This window comes from Triturus cristatus, chromosome 1_2 (assembly GCF_964204655.1).
Source record: "Triturus cristatus chromosome 1_2, aTriCri1.1, whole genome shotgun sequence".
Taxonomy (NCBI): domain Eukaryota; kingdom Metazoa; phylum Chordata; class Amphibia; order Caudata; family Salamandridae; genus Triturus; species Triturus cristatus.
This window is the reverse complement of record NC_140580.1, coordinates 991,833,633-991,847,200: the sequence shown is the minus strand read 5'-3', so window position 1 is coordinate 991,847,200 and position 13,568 is coordinate 991,833,633. Positions and strand designations below refer to the sequence as shown.

At 41.4% G+C, this 13,568-nt stretch overlaps 1 protein-coding gene across 1 annotated transcript in view; it reads left to right on the top strand.

Moving 5' to 3' along the window:
* The window catches only part of ENTPD2 (ectonucleoside triphosphate diphosphohydrolase 2), a 336,940-nt gene extending 326,038 nt beyond the window's left edge, over positions 1-10,902 (top strand). Inside the window, exons 7-9 of the mRNA XM_085611195.1 lie at positions 2,443-2,562; positions 3,722-3,856; positions 5,369-10,902. Of these exons, the coding sequence (XP_085467321.1) occupies positions 2,443-2,562; positions 3,722-3,856; positions 5,369-5,569 (456 nt within the window). The 3' untranslated portion in view covers positions 5,570-10,902. The remainder of the gene's footprint in view (positions 1-2,442; positions 2,563-3,721; positions 3,857-5,368) is intronic.
* The last annotated feature ends 2,666 nt before the right edge of the window (positions 10,903-13,568 follow it).

Here is a 13,568-nt window from a genome sequence, read left to right as displayed (position 1 = left end):
AACAGCAGGGCTAAGTGTGGCAACAGCAGGACTTGCAGGATATTATTGCTGTCGGAATTTCATGCTGTGGCAGTAGCACGTAAAAATTACAGAGAATGGTAGTAGTAAACTTTTCAGGATGTGACTGCAGCAAGACTGCAGAGTGTCCACAGCAGAACTTTGGAGATATTACAAAAACATCACTGACTGTATCGTGAGTGAAAGCAGAAGGCGTGGAAGTGTGAGCTCACTCATCTAACTATGCACTCTAGGCCTGATTCACAAAGGGGAGTCACAAACTAGGAGTTTAATTTTACTAACCGTAATGTTACGAATGCGGATACTTTGCACTCGTAACGGAGCCTCCACTCATAAAAAGATATGCCTGTCCTATCGTTTTACATGCAGAGTTGTCCGGCCTGTCAGTGGAGTCTCTGAGTATAAGAAAAAATAGTAAACTTTCACAAAAGTTTAAGTTTACACATGTGAATAAGACCCTCTGTGACTTTAGCACCTTCTTCAGGGATCTGTGTGTAATCTACATGCAACGGATGCCTTACCTGAACATGTTCTTTGAGCATAGAAGCTTGCACTACTGCAGCTGTATTGTGATTGTTCAGCAGCAAGCCACTGTTAAGAGAGAGAAGCTTCTTTTCCTGATACCCTAGGCATTTCTGCCACTTTTTCTATATCTACCCTGTAAGAGAGAGAAGCTTTATCGTCTGCTTTGCAAGGGGTAAATGTCCTCTTAAGTAGGAAAGCTTCCACTTTCTCTGCCCAAGCTTAGCATGTACTGTTACAGAGTAAAGCTAGTACTGATGCTGTCCTACTGTACCTGTTCTATGAAGAAGGACTTTTCCGCTGCTGCCCCATGATACCTGTTCTGTAAGGAAGGGAAGCTTGCACTGATATTGTCTGTGTTGTACCTGTTAAGTGTATGCGACAAACCCTTCTGTTGCTGCTGCCACCAGTCCTTTACCTCCCCTTATATTGCGGATTGCCAAGCTGTACCTGTGAAACTTGGTATTAATCACCCACTGTGCAAAAGCCACAACGATTGGCATTCTCAATGCTTGTTTTAATGTGCTATTCAAATGAATTTATTCACTCACAAAATAAGTAACTTGTTTACTTTTGGTTTTGCTTAGTGAAACAAGCAGAGTTTTCTATATTGTCTAATCTGCTTGATAGAATTTTAAAATATAATGGCTCCATGTCAAGCAACATATTCTGCCAGTCCTTCGTTTTTATCCAACATCAAATGTTGGGATTTTGTTCCCATAATGACTCTTAGAAGCAAAACTGACAGCCCCAGAGTGCAACATGCTGTTAGCTGCAAAATCGGGCATGACTGATGTTATTGCAAAATTGTGCCACTTGGCAGCCTTGTATAAAGCAAAATAAAATTCAGTTTGTTTTCTTTTTTTGGTTCACCCCTTATCCGCTCCTCCTCGAAGACTATCGTGGACGAGCGGGCAGATCTGACCTTGTGCAAATATGAGCATCATACTGCTATTGGGCAAACATTAACACTCACTACCGCCATAACAATGGGAGCTTTTATGAAGTTTGGGTACTGGACATTTCACCACCTGCAGCCCTCACCTCTTCTGCATGTGGGCTGTGAATTGGAGAGCGTGTCTTGTCTTTCAGGCTTGCAACACCTCCATCGGCTGGGCGCTGGGCTACATGCTGACCCTCACCAATATGATCCCCCCCCCAGAAGACCTCTGCTTCCGCAAGGGCACTGATTACAACTCCTGGGTGGTGCTCATCCTGCTCTTTGTGGCCATCATGCTGGCCACCCTGGTGATGCGCTTCTACCTTCTCCGCTCTGGCAAGGATCAAACCATCTGAGAAGGGAGCACAGCAAGATTGGTCTCAAACTAGACAGAGAGTGGAAGGATCTTGAGCACTTTGGCAGTCTCTACAGTACACAATGAGAAAAGAAAACCATGGAATTGGAGCCGTCTTCCCAAGCTGAGCATCGAGATTGGTGTGCTTTGTGTCACATCTGCATCACTTCTGTGATGGGCCTGGAACCGGTGCAACACATTTTGTAGATGTTGCCCCATGAGTGCTGCTGGCAGAGTGACCCATCTCACACAAATCAGCCTTTGCTCCTTCTCCAAATATGTTTCTCTCTTCCTAGAATTGTTTTGGGTAAGGACATTGACTGTATTGTCTCACAATGCCCTCATTTGTTTACGCTTACATGATGTTTGGTATAGCCTTTTTCTGTTTGTATGTCGAATGACACCTGGCTTAGCCTAGGATCTTCTGTGTCCTCATTCACTGTGGGAAAGACTGAACAGGGAACTGTTTGGGTTATTGTTGGGTAGAGAGTTACTGAGCTTTACGGTATGAGCTACTAAAACATAGACATTTTAATTGACTTCTCCCCTTGTCATATCTCCATTCATCCCTCTCCCTTGCCCCTGTCTATCTTTCTTTCTGGCTCAGGCCTTCTCAGCTTTCTTCTACACAGTGAACTTCACCCGGACAATCATGCAAATGCCAGTGAACTCTGTAGCAGATCTTGATGCCGCCGCTAGAGAAATTTGCACCTCAGACTGGAATACGGTCAGTGTCTGCGTAGAGCAAAAAGTATGTGAGAAGTGCCGCTAGCAATTGTGCCACGATAACAACTGCAGTCCTTGGTATTTATTGAGATTATGCAATCCTTGTGTGATTCCATCTTATTTGATGCCTGTTCTGAACTTGGAATTATATTGAGTCCTAACCTTGTGAATGGTGTGCATGTTTTACGATCACTACATTTTCCAATAACTCGGTCAAGTTGCGATTCAGAGGTATCTATCGCTCCAAGCATAGTCCCTTCAGAGATTTAGAAATCCAGCTGTCTCCTGGAGGAATAAAATCCCCCAGGTTTGGCTCTTTCACAGTGCAGAGCCCCAGGCCTTGAATCACTCTCCCATGTTGCCTAGAGTTTAATGTGGGGTATTTTAGAGTGCTGGAATGTGGCCAAACTGTTTGTATGGTCATTTGCCATTGAATTGTTGATTCCACATTACTTACAAGATGCAACTAAAGATGGCTCTCGGTATCACTGAAAGGCGTATGTACTCTGAATACCTAAGACCAAATCCTTCAGAAATGTTTTTTTTTTCATAGATTCAAAAAGTGTCAGCAGAAAAAGAACACAATTGAAGTTAGTCTGACCGCCAATTCACCCCATGCAGCACCTTTGAACCCTACACTGTATTTTTGTTTGGTCTTGCCGTCTCCCTCAAGTTGGGATTTTGCTCTCTATAATTCCCTGTTAAAACAGTTCTAAGCAGTGGTTATCACATTTGGGGCCTGATTACGAGTTTGGCGAACAGGGTAAATCCGTCCCAAACCTGACAAATATCCCGTTTGCCAAATTACAATTCCATTATATCCTATGGAACTTGTAATACGGCAGACTGGATATCCGTCACGTGACGTTTGTGATGGAGTATTCCATCCACCAAGATCCAAATCCGGCCCAGAGGCTTGAGAACCTTCTACTTGTCCACATGTGGGATAAAGAAGAGCTGTCCGCCAGTAGTATTCAGTGACCCACTGACGTTCTTCAACCCTGAACTGGAGAACACTTCCTTTTGTGAGTTGTATTCAACCTGTTTGTGAGGGCATTGGTTGTGATGGGAGTGTGGGAGCACCTACCATTGGAAAGTGGCTGAAAAACAATTGTTTTCTCTTTTGTGTCTCTTCAACCTTACCGCTCCTCCTCCTGCAGCTCAAGGCGAAAGACCCAACAGCGGAGTCGTTGCTACCAGACTACTGCACACAAGCAAACTTTGTCTACCTGCTGACCATAAAAGGTTATAAATTTGACAACAAGACTTTCCCCAACATCAAGTTCGAGCTGAAGGTTTGTTCATTCACCATTGAGATGCAAATAACTACTTTTGAATGTATCTGGCTGGCTCATTTTGTTTATAAAACAACTGGGAAAGACGTGTGCTTTGTGCTAAAAGACTGCTTAGCTGGTACGGAGTATTGACCGATCACGTCACTGAGCCATGGCTTCTCTTGGCTTCGCAACTGTATAAACCAGAGGAAAGCACTGACTCTGGAGTCAAAGATTCTGGTTCTGATCCTTATTTTCTTTCTGTAACATGCTGTGTGATAATTGATAAATGACATATTTCTTTATATTGTCCAAACCTACCTGTTCCTTCTCTTCTCCCAACCCTGCTGTGATGAGCTAACCTAATTCAACTCCCCTTTCCTAATGAAGCTCCCAACTAACCTTTATCAAGGCTGACAGGAAAAATCTCAGCTTGTGCCTGTTCTTCGTAAACATGAGTTAATACCCATTGCATGGATGGGCAAAGCTGACCAGGACTAGGCTGCAGCTTCAGACCACTGTAGCAGCCTTTAGTCACCGACCCAAGAAACGCCGGCTGACGGGGGAAGTCCTACCCATTGACCTGCTCCATGGTAACCAAGCAGCGTTTTTAAAATTAGTTACAGTAACCTTTCCAGTGGAAGTAGGAGGTATGAGTGTGGACACCCTGAGGTCAACAGCTTAGCTTGTGGCACTCAATCTCTCTCCTCTTGTTTTAGGCTGAATTCTTCAACTCTGTTGTCATCTTTTCCATGCATGCATCTCCAAAATGCCAAGTGAATTGTAATGTATAATGTGCACCTTCTGGAGTACAGTTTAGGAATGCTGCGGGGTAGATGTGTATCCTCTGTTTTGCAATAATCTAAGTAAATTTGGAAATGTGCTGCACTGGCTTAGTTATTATTATTCTGGGAAAGTGCATAAAACCATGGAACTGTTAGTACACTTGAAGATAAAAATCTAAGTATCTACTCATGTGCATAGAGTTGCAAAGTTTATAGAAGGCGGCAGCAGTGGTCACGAGATGACTATTGTTTGTCAGAATATAAGTTCTGCTGCTCCTAGAAATATTAGTTGGTGCTCTGTTGATCGATACCTGTCCATTTACATCCCGCCTATTTCCTACATTGCTCGGTCTTGTTGTGGTGGGGGTTATTATGTTCTGGTTAACAGTGAGTTTAAATCGGGTTATTGGCAGCTCTAACATTAGAGCTGTGCAAAACTGGGTTCTGAGCGCAGTTATGCAGCTGATCCATGGAATTTTCTCAAAGGGGGCCTGGGATCTCACTGGAGTGCATAATCCACATACACCTTTACATGGTATGTCTGTCCATAACACGGTCTCTGGATTCGAAGTGACACCTTTAGGTTGCCTATTTGTGTCTGTGATGTCACTTGGAACCTCTTTGCATTGAAATGCACCAATCCGTATTTCTCAGGTAGCAGCGCTCCCGCTGCAGTTGACTTGTTGGCACTGCTCTTTGGGGGATTGGTGGGATTTACTATTTGGTTGACACTTCTCTTTTCCTTCAGGCTGGGGATACCTCCATCGGCTGGGCGCTGGGCTACATGCTGAACCTCACCAATATGATCCCGGCAGAAGACCTCGGCGTCCGCAAGGGCACTGATTACAACTCCTGGGTGGTGCTCATCCTGCTCTTTGTTGCTATCATGCTGGCTGCCCTGGTGATGCTCTTCTGCCTTCTCCGCTCTGGCAAGGAACAAACCATCTGAGAAGGATGCACAGCAAGATGGGGCCTAAACTAAACACAGAGTGGATGGATCATGAGCACCTTGGCAGTCAACCTCCACTTGCATGATGAGCCTTTTCGAGTGGAGGAAATAAAGAGACCCTGCTGCTCTTAATTAAGCCACATTGCCACGTTACTGATGAATTTACCAGAGTTAATCATTTTAAAATGCTTTGCGTGGGGGGTATGATAGGGGTACTCAACAATGAGGTGGAGGGTCATGGCTTTATACACTTTAAAGGCAGTATTTAATGTAAACCCCGATGTGAAAACGTTATGCTTAATTAAGAGTTTTGCGGACGATTACTCCATCACAAACATGATGCACATCCAGTCTGCCTTATTGCAAGTGCCATAGGATATAATGCTCTTGTGATGAGATGAATGGGATATCCGTCACCTTTGCGACAGAGTAACACATCTACAACACTATAAATCAGGTCCTTTGTGATGGGCACCTTCCGGACGATTACTCCATCACAAATGCAATGCATGTCCCGTCTGCCCTATTACAAGTGCCATAGGATATATTGCTTGTGTAATCAAGTGAATGGGATGTTCATCACATTTGTGACAGAGTTACACATCTGCCAAACTCTAAACCAGGCTCTTTGTGATGAGCACCTTCCAGTACTGACCACTATGATATCTTTGCAATGGAACGCAACAAAAATATAAACCATGGACACACTTAACATGCGACTTCTGTAACTTGAGAGACACAATTGTTTAAAAAAAAAATGGCTCTGATAATTCAACCTTTTTCTTTTGCAGGGATTGGGGGGCTTGTTACCATTATGATTAGTAGCTGACACTTGAGAATACCCAGGCTTCCTTAGTTTGAGCACATACTCATAAATGGGACATAGTTATTTCCAACTCGCATGAGAATTAGGGAGATGCTGGAGGCGCTGAAGAGTTTCCTACTACTTGATGGCACCAGTGGAATCTTCTTCAACCTATCCTGGCTCCTAAGCCAGAAACACTACTCATGCTGAACCTGTTGGTTTGATGTTTCCACTATAGGTATGTGTCTAGAGGTCCGAGTATGCAAATTGCTGTGTAACTACAAACTCGGGTGAATGAAGTTACTTTTCACAACATGGACATCACTGTAAATCTCTGCTAATTATATGATCTTTTGCCTTGTATATATCAGGAAATCCTGCGAGCTCAGGCTTAAAGAGTGACAACACTCTGGCAAATTAGTATATGTGACGCTTTTGTAAAATAAACAACTCCACTGCATTTGGCGATGGTGCAAGCAAACCTAATGTTAACCCTATTAGAGCAGAGTGATTCTGATATCTGCTAGAGGACTGCTCGGATATACCCGTCTTTCAGTTACCTGCCCACCATGCTATGTAGGGCTACCGGTAGCACTAAGGGTGATGGGGTGGTTTGTGCCCTTAACGTAATGGCACCCCCACATATTTGAGCGCCACCGCCCCCTGCAAACTGCAGCTTTGGCATGTTGCAGACTATTACACTGGGCATGTGGCGTCTCGTTTGTATTTCACCATCCATCACATGTCGCATTTGAGCATCTATGGCATATGGAACCTGAAGCTGTGGCACAAAAGTTTACTAACTGATGTTGACCCCGTGGTCTTCTTGCCCAGTGCTGTTGCAGAATACAAGAATACCATGGGAAAACATTCTTATGGTTGTAGATAATGTCTTGACAGTTAGGTCTGGAGTGAGTTTTGACCTCTTTTCTAACTCCGGTTTCCTACCGCTTGTTAATCAGGTACTCCAAACATGGCATTTGCCAAAGGGGTCTTTAGGGCAATACATAGTTACAATGGAACGCATGTTACAACTACAAATAGAAATTGATCTACGTCCATTAAAGTTACCAAAAGATTTCAGCATTTTTGGTTAAAGGGCTCCAAGGTGATCTAACAGCTGATGATATTGAACCATGAACTGCACCCAGTACACTCAAATCTAAGCTGTTGCTGAAATAGCTGTGGCTTTTGGCCACAGACTCAGTCGAATAATGGAAAAAAAGTTTGTAAATACTAGCTCATCTTGACTCGCAAGAGTTAGTGGCCATATTTTTTTCGATTGCTTAACTTTTTCCTAAACTTTACAACAATTTGCAATCCAGAAATAAAGATGTTTCAAGCAACAACCACCCACTTCTTAACAGGTAGTGCATTTTATATTCTTTTTATCACCGTTAATACTAGCACTTCCATCCCAGCAATATTGAGAGGCTTACATGAATGAATCTTGGTCCGATTGTATCAGTGTTCGCCTAGTGGAGCTCAAACTAGGCAGCAAGTTGGGAGCCATATGAAGGAAACCAAGCAGGAGAGTGACTTCTCCAGTAAGCATTTTAAAGTCTATTATGTAGATAGAAATATTAATCATAGTGGCTACTTTACACCTATGGCTGACTTGCTTTTTATGTCAATAACTAAAATTGAACAAAGGCATTGGGGAAGAGTCGTAATGCCACAGAGAGGTGATGAAGATGCAGAATGAACAATCACTAAGGCATCAACATGGAAGTTCAACTCCTCCCTTTTTGCCATGCGCCCCTGAAGGTTGTATTCATGCCGGCATTGTAATTGTACTTACTAGTGGCGTACAGCACCTTTGAGCATGGGCTCGTTTTCCCATGCATTCTAATGATCTACACTTTGTAGGTTGAAGGTGCTGGTTAACGAGTGTTGGCCATTCCATGGGGCCTCAAAGAAGTGTCTTCCTGGTTTGATCTGTATGGCCATCACGCTACGCTAGACTACAAAGTTACCCACCTTGAGATGAGGTCGCTACTAATTAAAGTTCTATCTAGGTTTTTCAATTGATTGACCCTTTGCCTCAAAATAATCCATCTTCACATAATTTAGTGTCCATGCAAATTTAGCCAGCACCTTCGTGCTTGATACATTTAAAGTAGAATGTTTTTGTTTCCTTTATGTACTTTGTAAAAATTTATTTCTCTTTAAAAATGAATTACTCACCGCATGCCTGCATAATCCACCTGTAATTTGACCAGAAGTGGGTAAAGATGAAAATTCAGCTTTTAAATGATTTCTGACATATATATATATATTTTTTTAACTGGATCAGCATGCCACTTTCCACATCTTTGTAGTGGCTGTCTGAATTTGGAATACTTTGTCATATTTCCATTATGTGTACAATAAATAGTTGGTGCTTAAGGAGCACATTAGCTTCATCCTAAAAGTGTGCTTCACATACACTTTATTTAGACCCCTCTTAGACAGACACGTCTTTTGGAGAGACTCAATCACATGGAAATTGCCCACACGTGGAGTAGTTTATACAAAAATGCAACTTTTATCTTTAGGATTGTCCGATACACTTTTAGGTTCACATGACATTGATCATGTTGAATTCACCATAGACGGCACTAGTGCTTTCCATGCAAATTTTTTAAAACTTTTTTTTAGTTTTTATGGTACAGAGGTAGTGGATTTGCACAATTGGCCCTACAAACTCTTAAGAAAATAAGTTACATTTTTATAATTCGACCAAGGTATTGAGAAGGTGAAGGGAATAGGAGGAACAGAAAAATGTTGTTCAATTGGTCTGGCTCTTCATACTAATTATAACAAACTGTAATTTGTAAGGAATGACTATGCAAAGAAAATAAACTGGACAAATCTGACTTTAATGCTTTGTGGTGTAAAGCTACTGTACACGCGTCTCTATAAAGACTCTGTCTTTATTTTTGGCTTATTAGGTTTATAGGCCGATCCCTGAAGATAACTGGTTTCAAAAGAAAGCTACTTTTTTCTCTTACATTTGACAGCATTTATATTTTTCAAAACAAGACTAGGAAACCAGTTGAAGAGCACATACTAGCACACATTATTCTTTATCCTCACACAATAAAAACTCTTAGGTACACACAACACCTTTATCTTTAACAGAGAAATGTCACATAATAGTTATTGATAATGTATATTGTGGTAATACACAAAGAGATGGTTTTGTAACTGAGCCAGTTCTTTTTATTCAAGATGTCTGCATTGGCGCAAGGAGCAGGTTGGTCTGCTGGGATACAAAGTACATTTTGGATATATGTATAATGTACTAACAAGCGGTTTTCAATAGTGGTCAGATCTTTTATTCTTGGAGAACAGAAAAGGTACACAGTCAAAACTGAGAAATTTTGGGAAAAGTCTTGAAGTGATCTTTTGATATTGGATCTTTTAAAGTCACGTGAAAATTGGTAACATTGAAAGGAGAATTCAAGCTTATAAACTTCCCATTGTTTCTTTACAGGACTGCATAGCTATTACTCTAAAAGCACAATGTGTGCTAGGTCATCAGATTCTAAATCCTCTTTTGCTGACTATTGTAGGACCTCTAGCAGTCCAAGATCATCAAGTGAATCAAAAAATCATGATTCAAGGCACCTAATTTTGTTTAGTGTGTCTTACTGAACTGATCAACATGTGAAAAAGAAAGATGCTTTTAGACTGACAAGTAAGAAACAACTCTCGTCCCTTGAACACAATATTCAGGCATCACCCAGTTTACCAAAGGAAAAACACTACAGACCCCACACCTGCTTTAAAACCATGAGACGAGTATAATTTCCTTAAAGTAAATGATGCTTAAAGTTTGTTTTTGAAACTTTTGTTACATCACTCCTCTGATCTACGTGAGAGGAGCGTGGACAATATGCTTCCAAGAAATGTGTCTTGTAAATTGAAACTGTACCACTATAAGTTAAATGACAATCTCTGGCAGGTTAGGGTTGCTGCTCTCCATGTGAAATATTTAAATTAGATTCATTAGGAATATTCATAAACATTAGCACACTAGCAACTGTCCACGTCATGGTTCTGGACAGTGATAATTTGATAGCCCTTCAAAGGAAATGGGATGGTTTTTTGGTGAAAAGTTAAATGATTTAGGGTTTTGAAGAATTTGCTAAGTGTTGGCAAAGATAGCCTTGCCTCAGAAAGGGTACTTTTTAAGAACTCTTCATAATTATATTATTAGAGATTGTGCTTGCTCAAATTTTGTAGTACGCATTCTAGACTTTGAATATGAATCCTGTTCACATTTTAAAAAAAACTTGAATTACTCAAAGCTATCACAGATGCAGGCCAGAGATGTTTTGCTTTCTCTCAAAGTAATTGATGCTGTATGCGTTTGATTGCGATTGATACACGCCATGAATAGCTATATTTGTTAACAGTGGCTTAAGCAATGGTTAACATAATTAGTAACTTAAGCACTGAGAAGGCATGTATGCTGTCTACATGAAGTCTTCCCAGCTCAATCATTAAATAAAGTCTACTGGTCTTTATGGTGCTAACATAACCACAAGTGTTACGTGCTTTGTTTCTGCGTATGATTTTTTTCTTTGTATGTACTGCTTTTGTGCTGAAAACATGATTCAATTAATAGTCGTCCTTGAATATATGTTTTCTTAAACCACCACTCTCTCCAGTTGGGAAGTGTAGCCGTGCCACCCCAAGACTCTGAGTGCTTGAATGTGGCTATAAAAAGTGAGGTGCCTGATCAGGCATCAGCTTTAATACTACCTTCACTTAGGAGATACCCAAGAATTACATGTCATAGGTATATTAAGTCTATATAAATACTGCCATCAGACATGGTAGATATATATATGCAACTTTAGATTGACTTCCTTGAGCTGGAACAAGAATCCAGAGATGATTAAGTACATCTCCCTCCAATATCTAATATGCTGCTGATGAGGTGTGGAAACTCCAGTAGAGTTCAATGATATCTAACTAACTTTTTACAGTCCTTAGTATCAAACATGCAGCGAGCACACATGATTGGCTGACTTAGTTGAGCCATGACATGCTGGAGAACGAAGAGTGTGCTATTAGAGGTATTGCTAGTTCGGTACGAGAGGGATTCTACCAATCAGACTTGTTACACTATAACGTGATTGAAATAAAACTGCTACAAATACATCAGTGATCTGGTGCCATGCATCAAAGATGCAGTTTTGGGTTTAGATTAACTGATTTAGGCGGTCCATCTGTCCTACTTGCGTGTGTTAATATGCCCTAGCTAGGTATTCACTATTTGTAGACTGGCTGCAATTCTATACCTCGAGGTTTTGCATGTCCGTTTTAGAAGATTTTTTTGATTGTTTGGCCTCTAGATTGTTATGGGATTTTAAACTCATCTGTGCCTATGTGCTTTGACTCGAGTGACTTGTGAAATAGCACGCATGGGCGTGCCAAAAGCCATTTAAAAAACAAGCTCCTGTCGACCACTTCCTTTGACGATAGTGTCAGTCCAAAGAAATCCCCAGTATGATCCCGACATTGCAAATGCTCAATTCCTGAAGCTTTGACTACTTTAGTTCTGGAAAATGAACTCTGTGAGCACACAGCACCATCAGCAATCATGTCTACCTTAGATTTCTTAAAAGGCTGTTCATTCTGGAGTCTTGTGGTGTCTGCTTTACAACGTTTGGATTCGTAAGTTCTCAGGTATGTGTCTTAGCCTATCACCATGATGAATGAGGGCCAGTGCACACCTGCTCCTCCTGTACACCAAACACTGACACAAAAGGGTTTGACCCTTCTCTTTTTGTATGTAATATGTACTGTACCATTGGCCCAGTTGCGGAAAGCTATGCAAGCTCATAAATGTGCCCATGTTCTCGCATGGGCTTACTTTATTTTTCTTTGTGCTAATGGCATAAACATAAATAACCCCCAAATATTGCAACATTTATAAAAGAGGCTGTCTGTTTTGGGGAATATTTAAGCCTAAAATCAGGTCGTGGAAGATGGATGTTTCTCCACTGGGGTTGTGCTTCTAAGGTTTGGATGAAGCAGATCTTTTCAATGGGGGGGGGGGGGCACAAATGTTGTGGGGACACACACACACACCACACCCCCCCCCCCCCCCCCTCTCTCTCAGCACTAGGCTTGGAAAAGCGTTACCATTAGCCAAAGTCCAACTTGCCCCCTAGCCATGCAGAGTAGCTTATAAGAAGTCACACCGGGTAGTCCTGAAGGGTTGGAGGTTCTTGCTCACCCGATATAGCCGCGAGACGTTATTGAGTAATGTGCAATCTGATCTCATTATAGCAGTGTATTTTACATGGTTTTAAAAGCTAGTCTCATCCTTCTAAGAGGGCATTCTCTACTTTCCAGATGTTAAGGGAGTGAGACAACTCAGACCTCCCAGCCGTGGCTGGCTGTTAAATCATTGTCATATCAAAGTGAGGGGTTTTAATAACTTTGAAGGGTTGCTTTCAGATTGGGCTTTGTGTTTTTTTAACTGGTAATGCTTCTAGTTATTATTGTGTGTTGTGATGCAGGTACGATTCTGCAACACATTTTTGTCCACCTTGATGATTTTTCCCATTTTATACCAATCCTTTCTTATAACACAGCTAACCGACGTGGAAGATGACTCCCTGCAGTATAAGCCATGTTCCTTGTGAATTATGTAGTACGTTAATATGAATTAGACTGCAACATGTCATGCAATTTCTGGTGCTCTCTGCCATGTTGTATGTCCTCCTAGCTCACAGGTCTTTTACACTCTAGACGTAAACTGGTTTGTATGTGCTTAGAAAACATAATTCCTACGTTTGACCCCAATTGCTAGGTAAACTTCTATCACTGTGGCCATCTGAAATTTGTTATTCTCTGCAACAAAATAAATATTGCATTTAATGACACTTTGGTGACCACAATACCACAGGCTTGCTGTGTCTTGAAATCCTAGCGGCTACATGCTGTGTATCATTTGACATTAAACTCGAGAGGCAACAAAGGTGGCATGTATTTCTGTGAAGCCATACACTCATCTCGCCTATCTCTTGGTTCAAAGTTGTTAATGTTTAACACTGGAATGATATGGCTCATTGCTTCAGTTCAATCGAATTCTGCAAGAATGTTTTAGTATTAGACTTGGCTACTTTTCCTACTAGATATTTCAAATTTCCAAAATTGCTGATTGATGCCTACAGCCTTTCTAATGTAGCG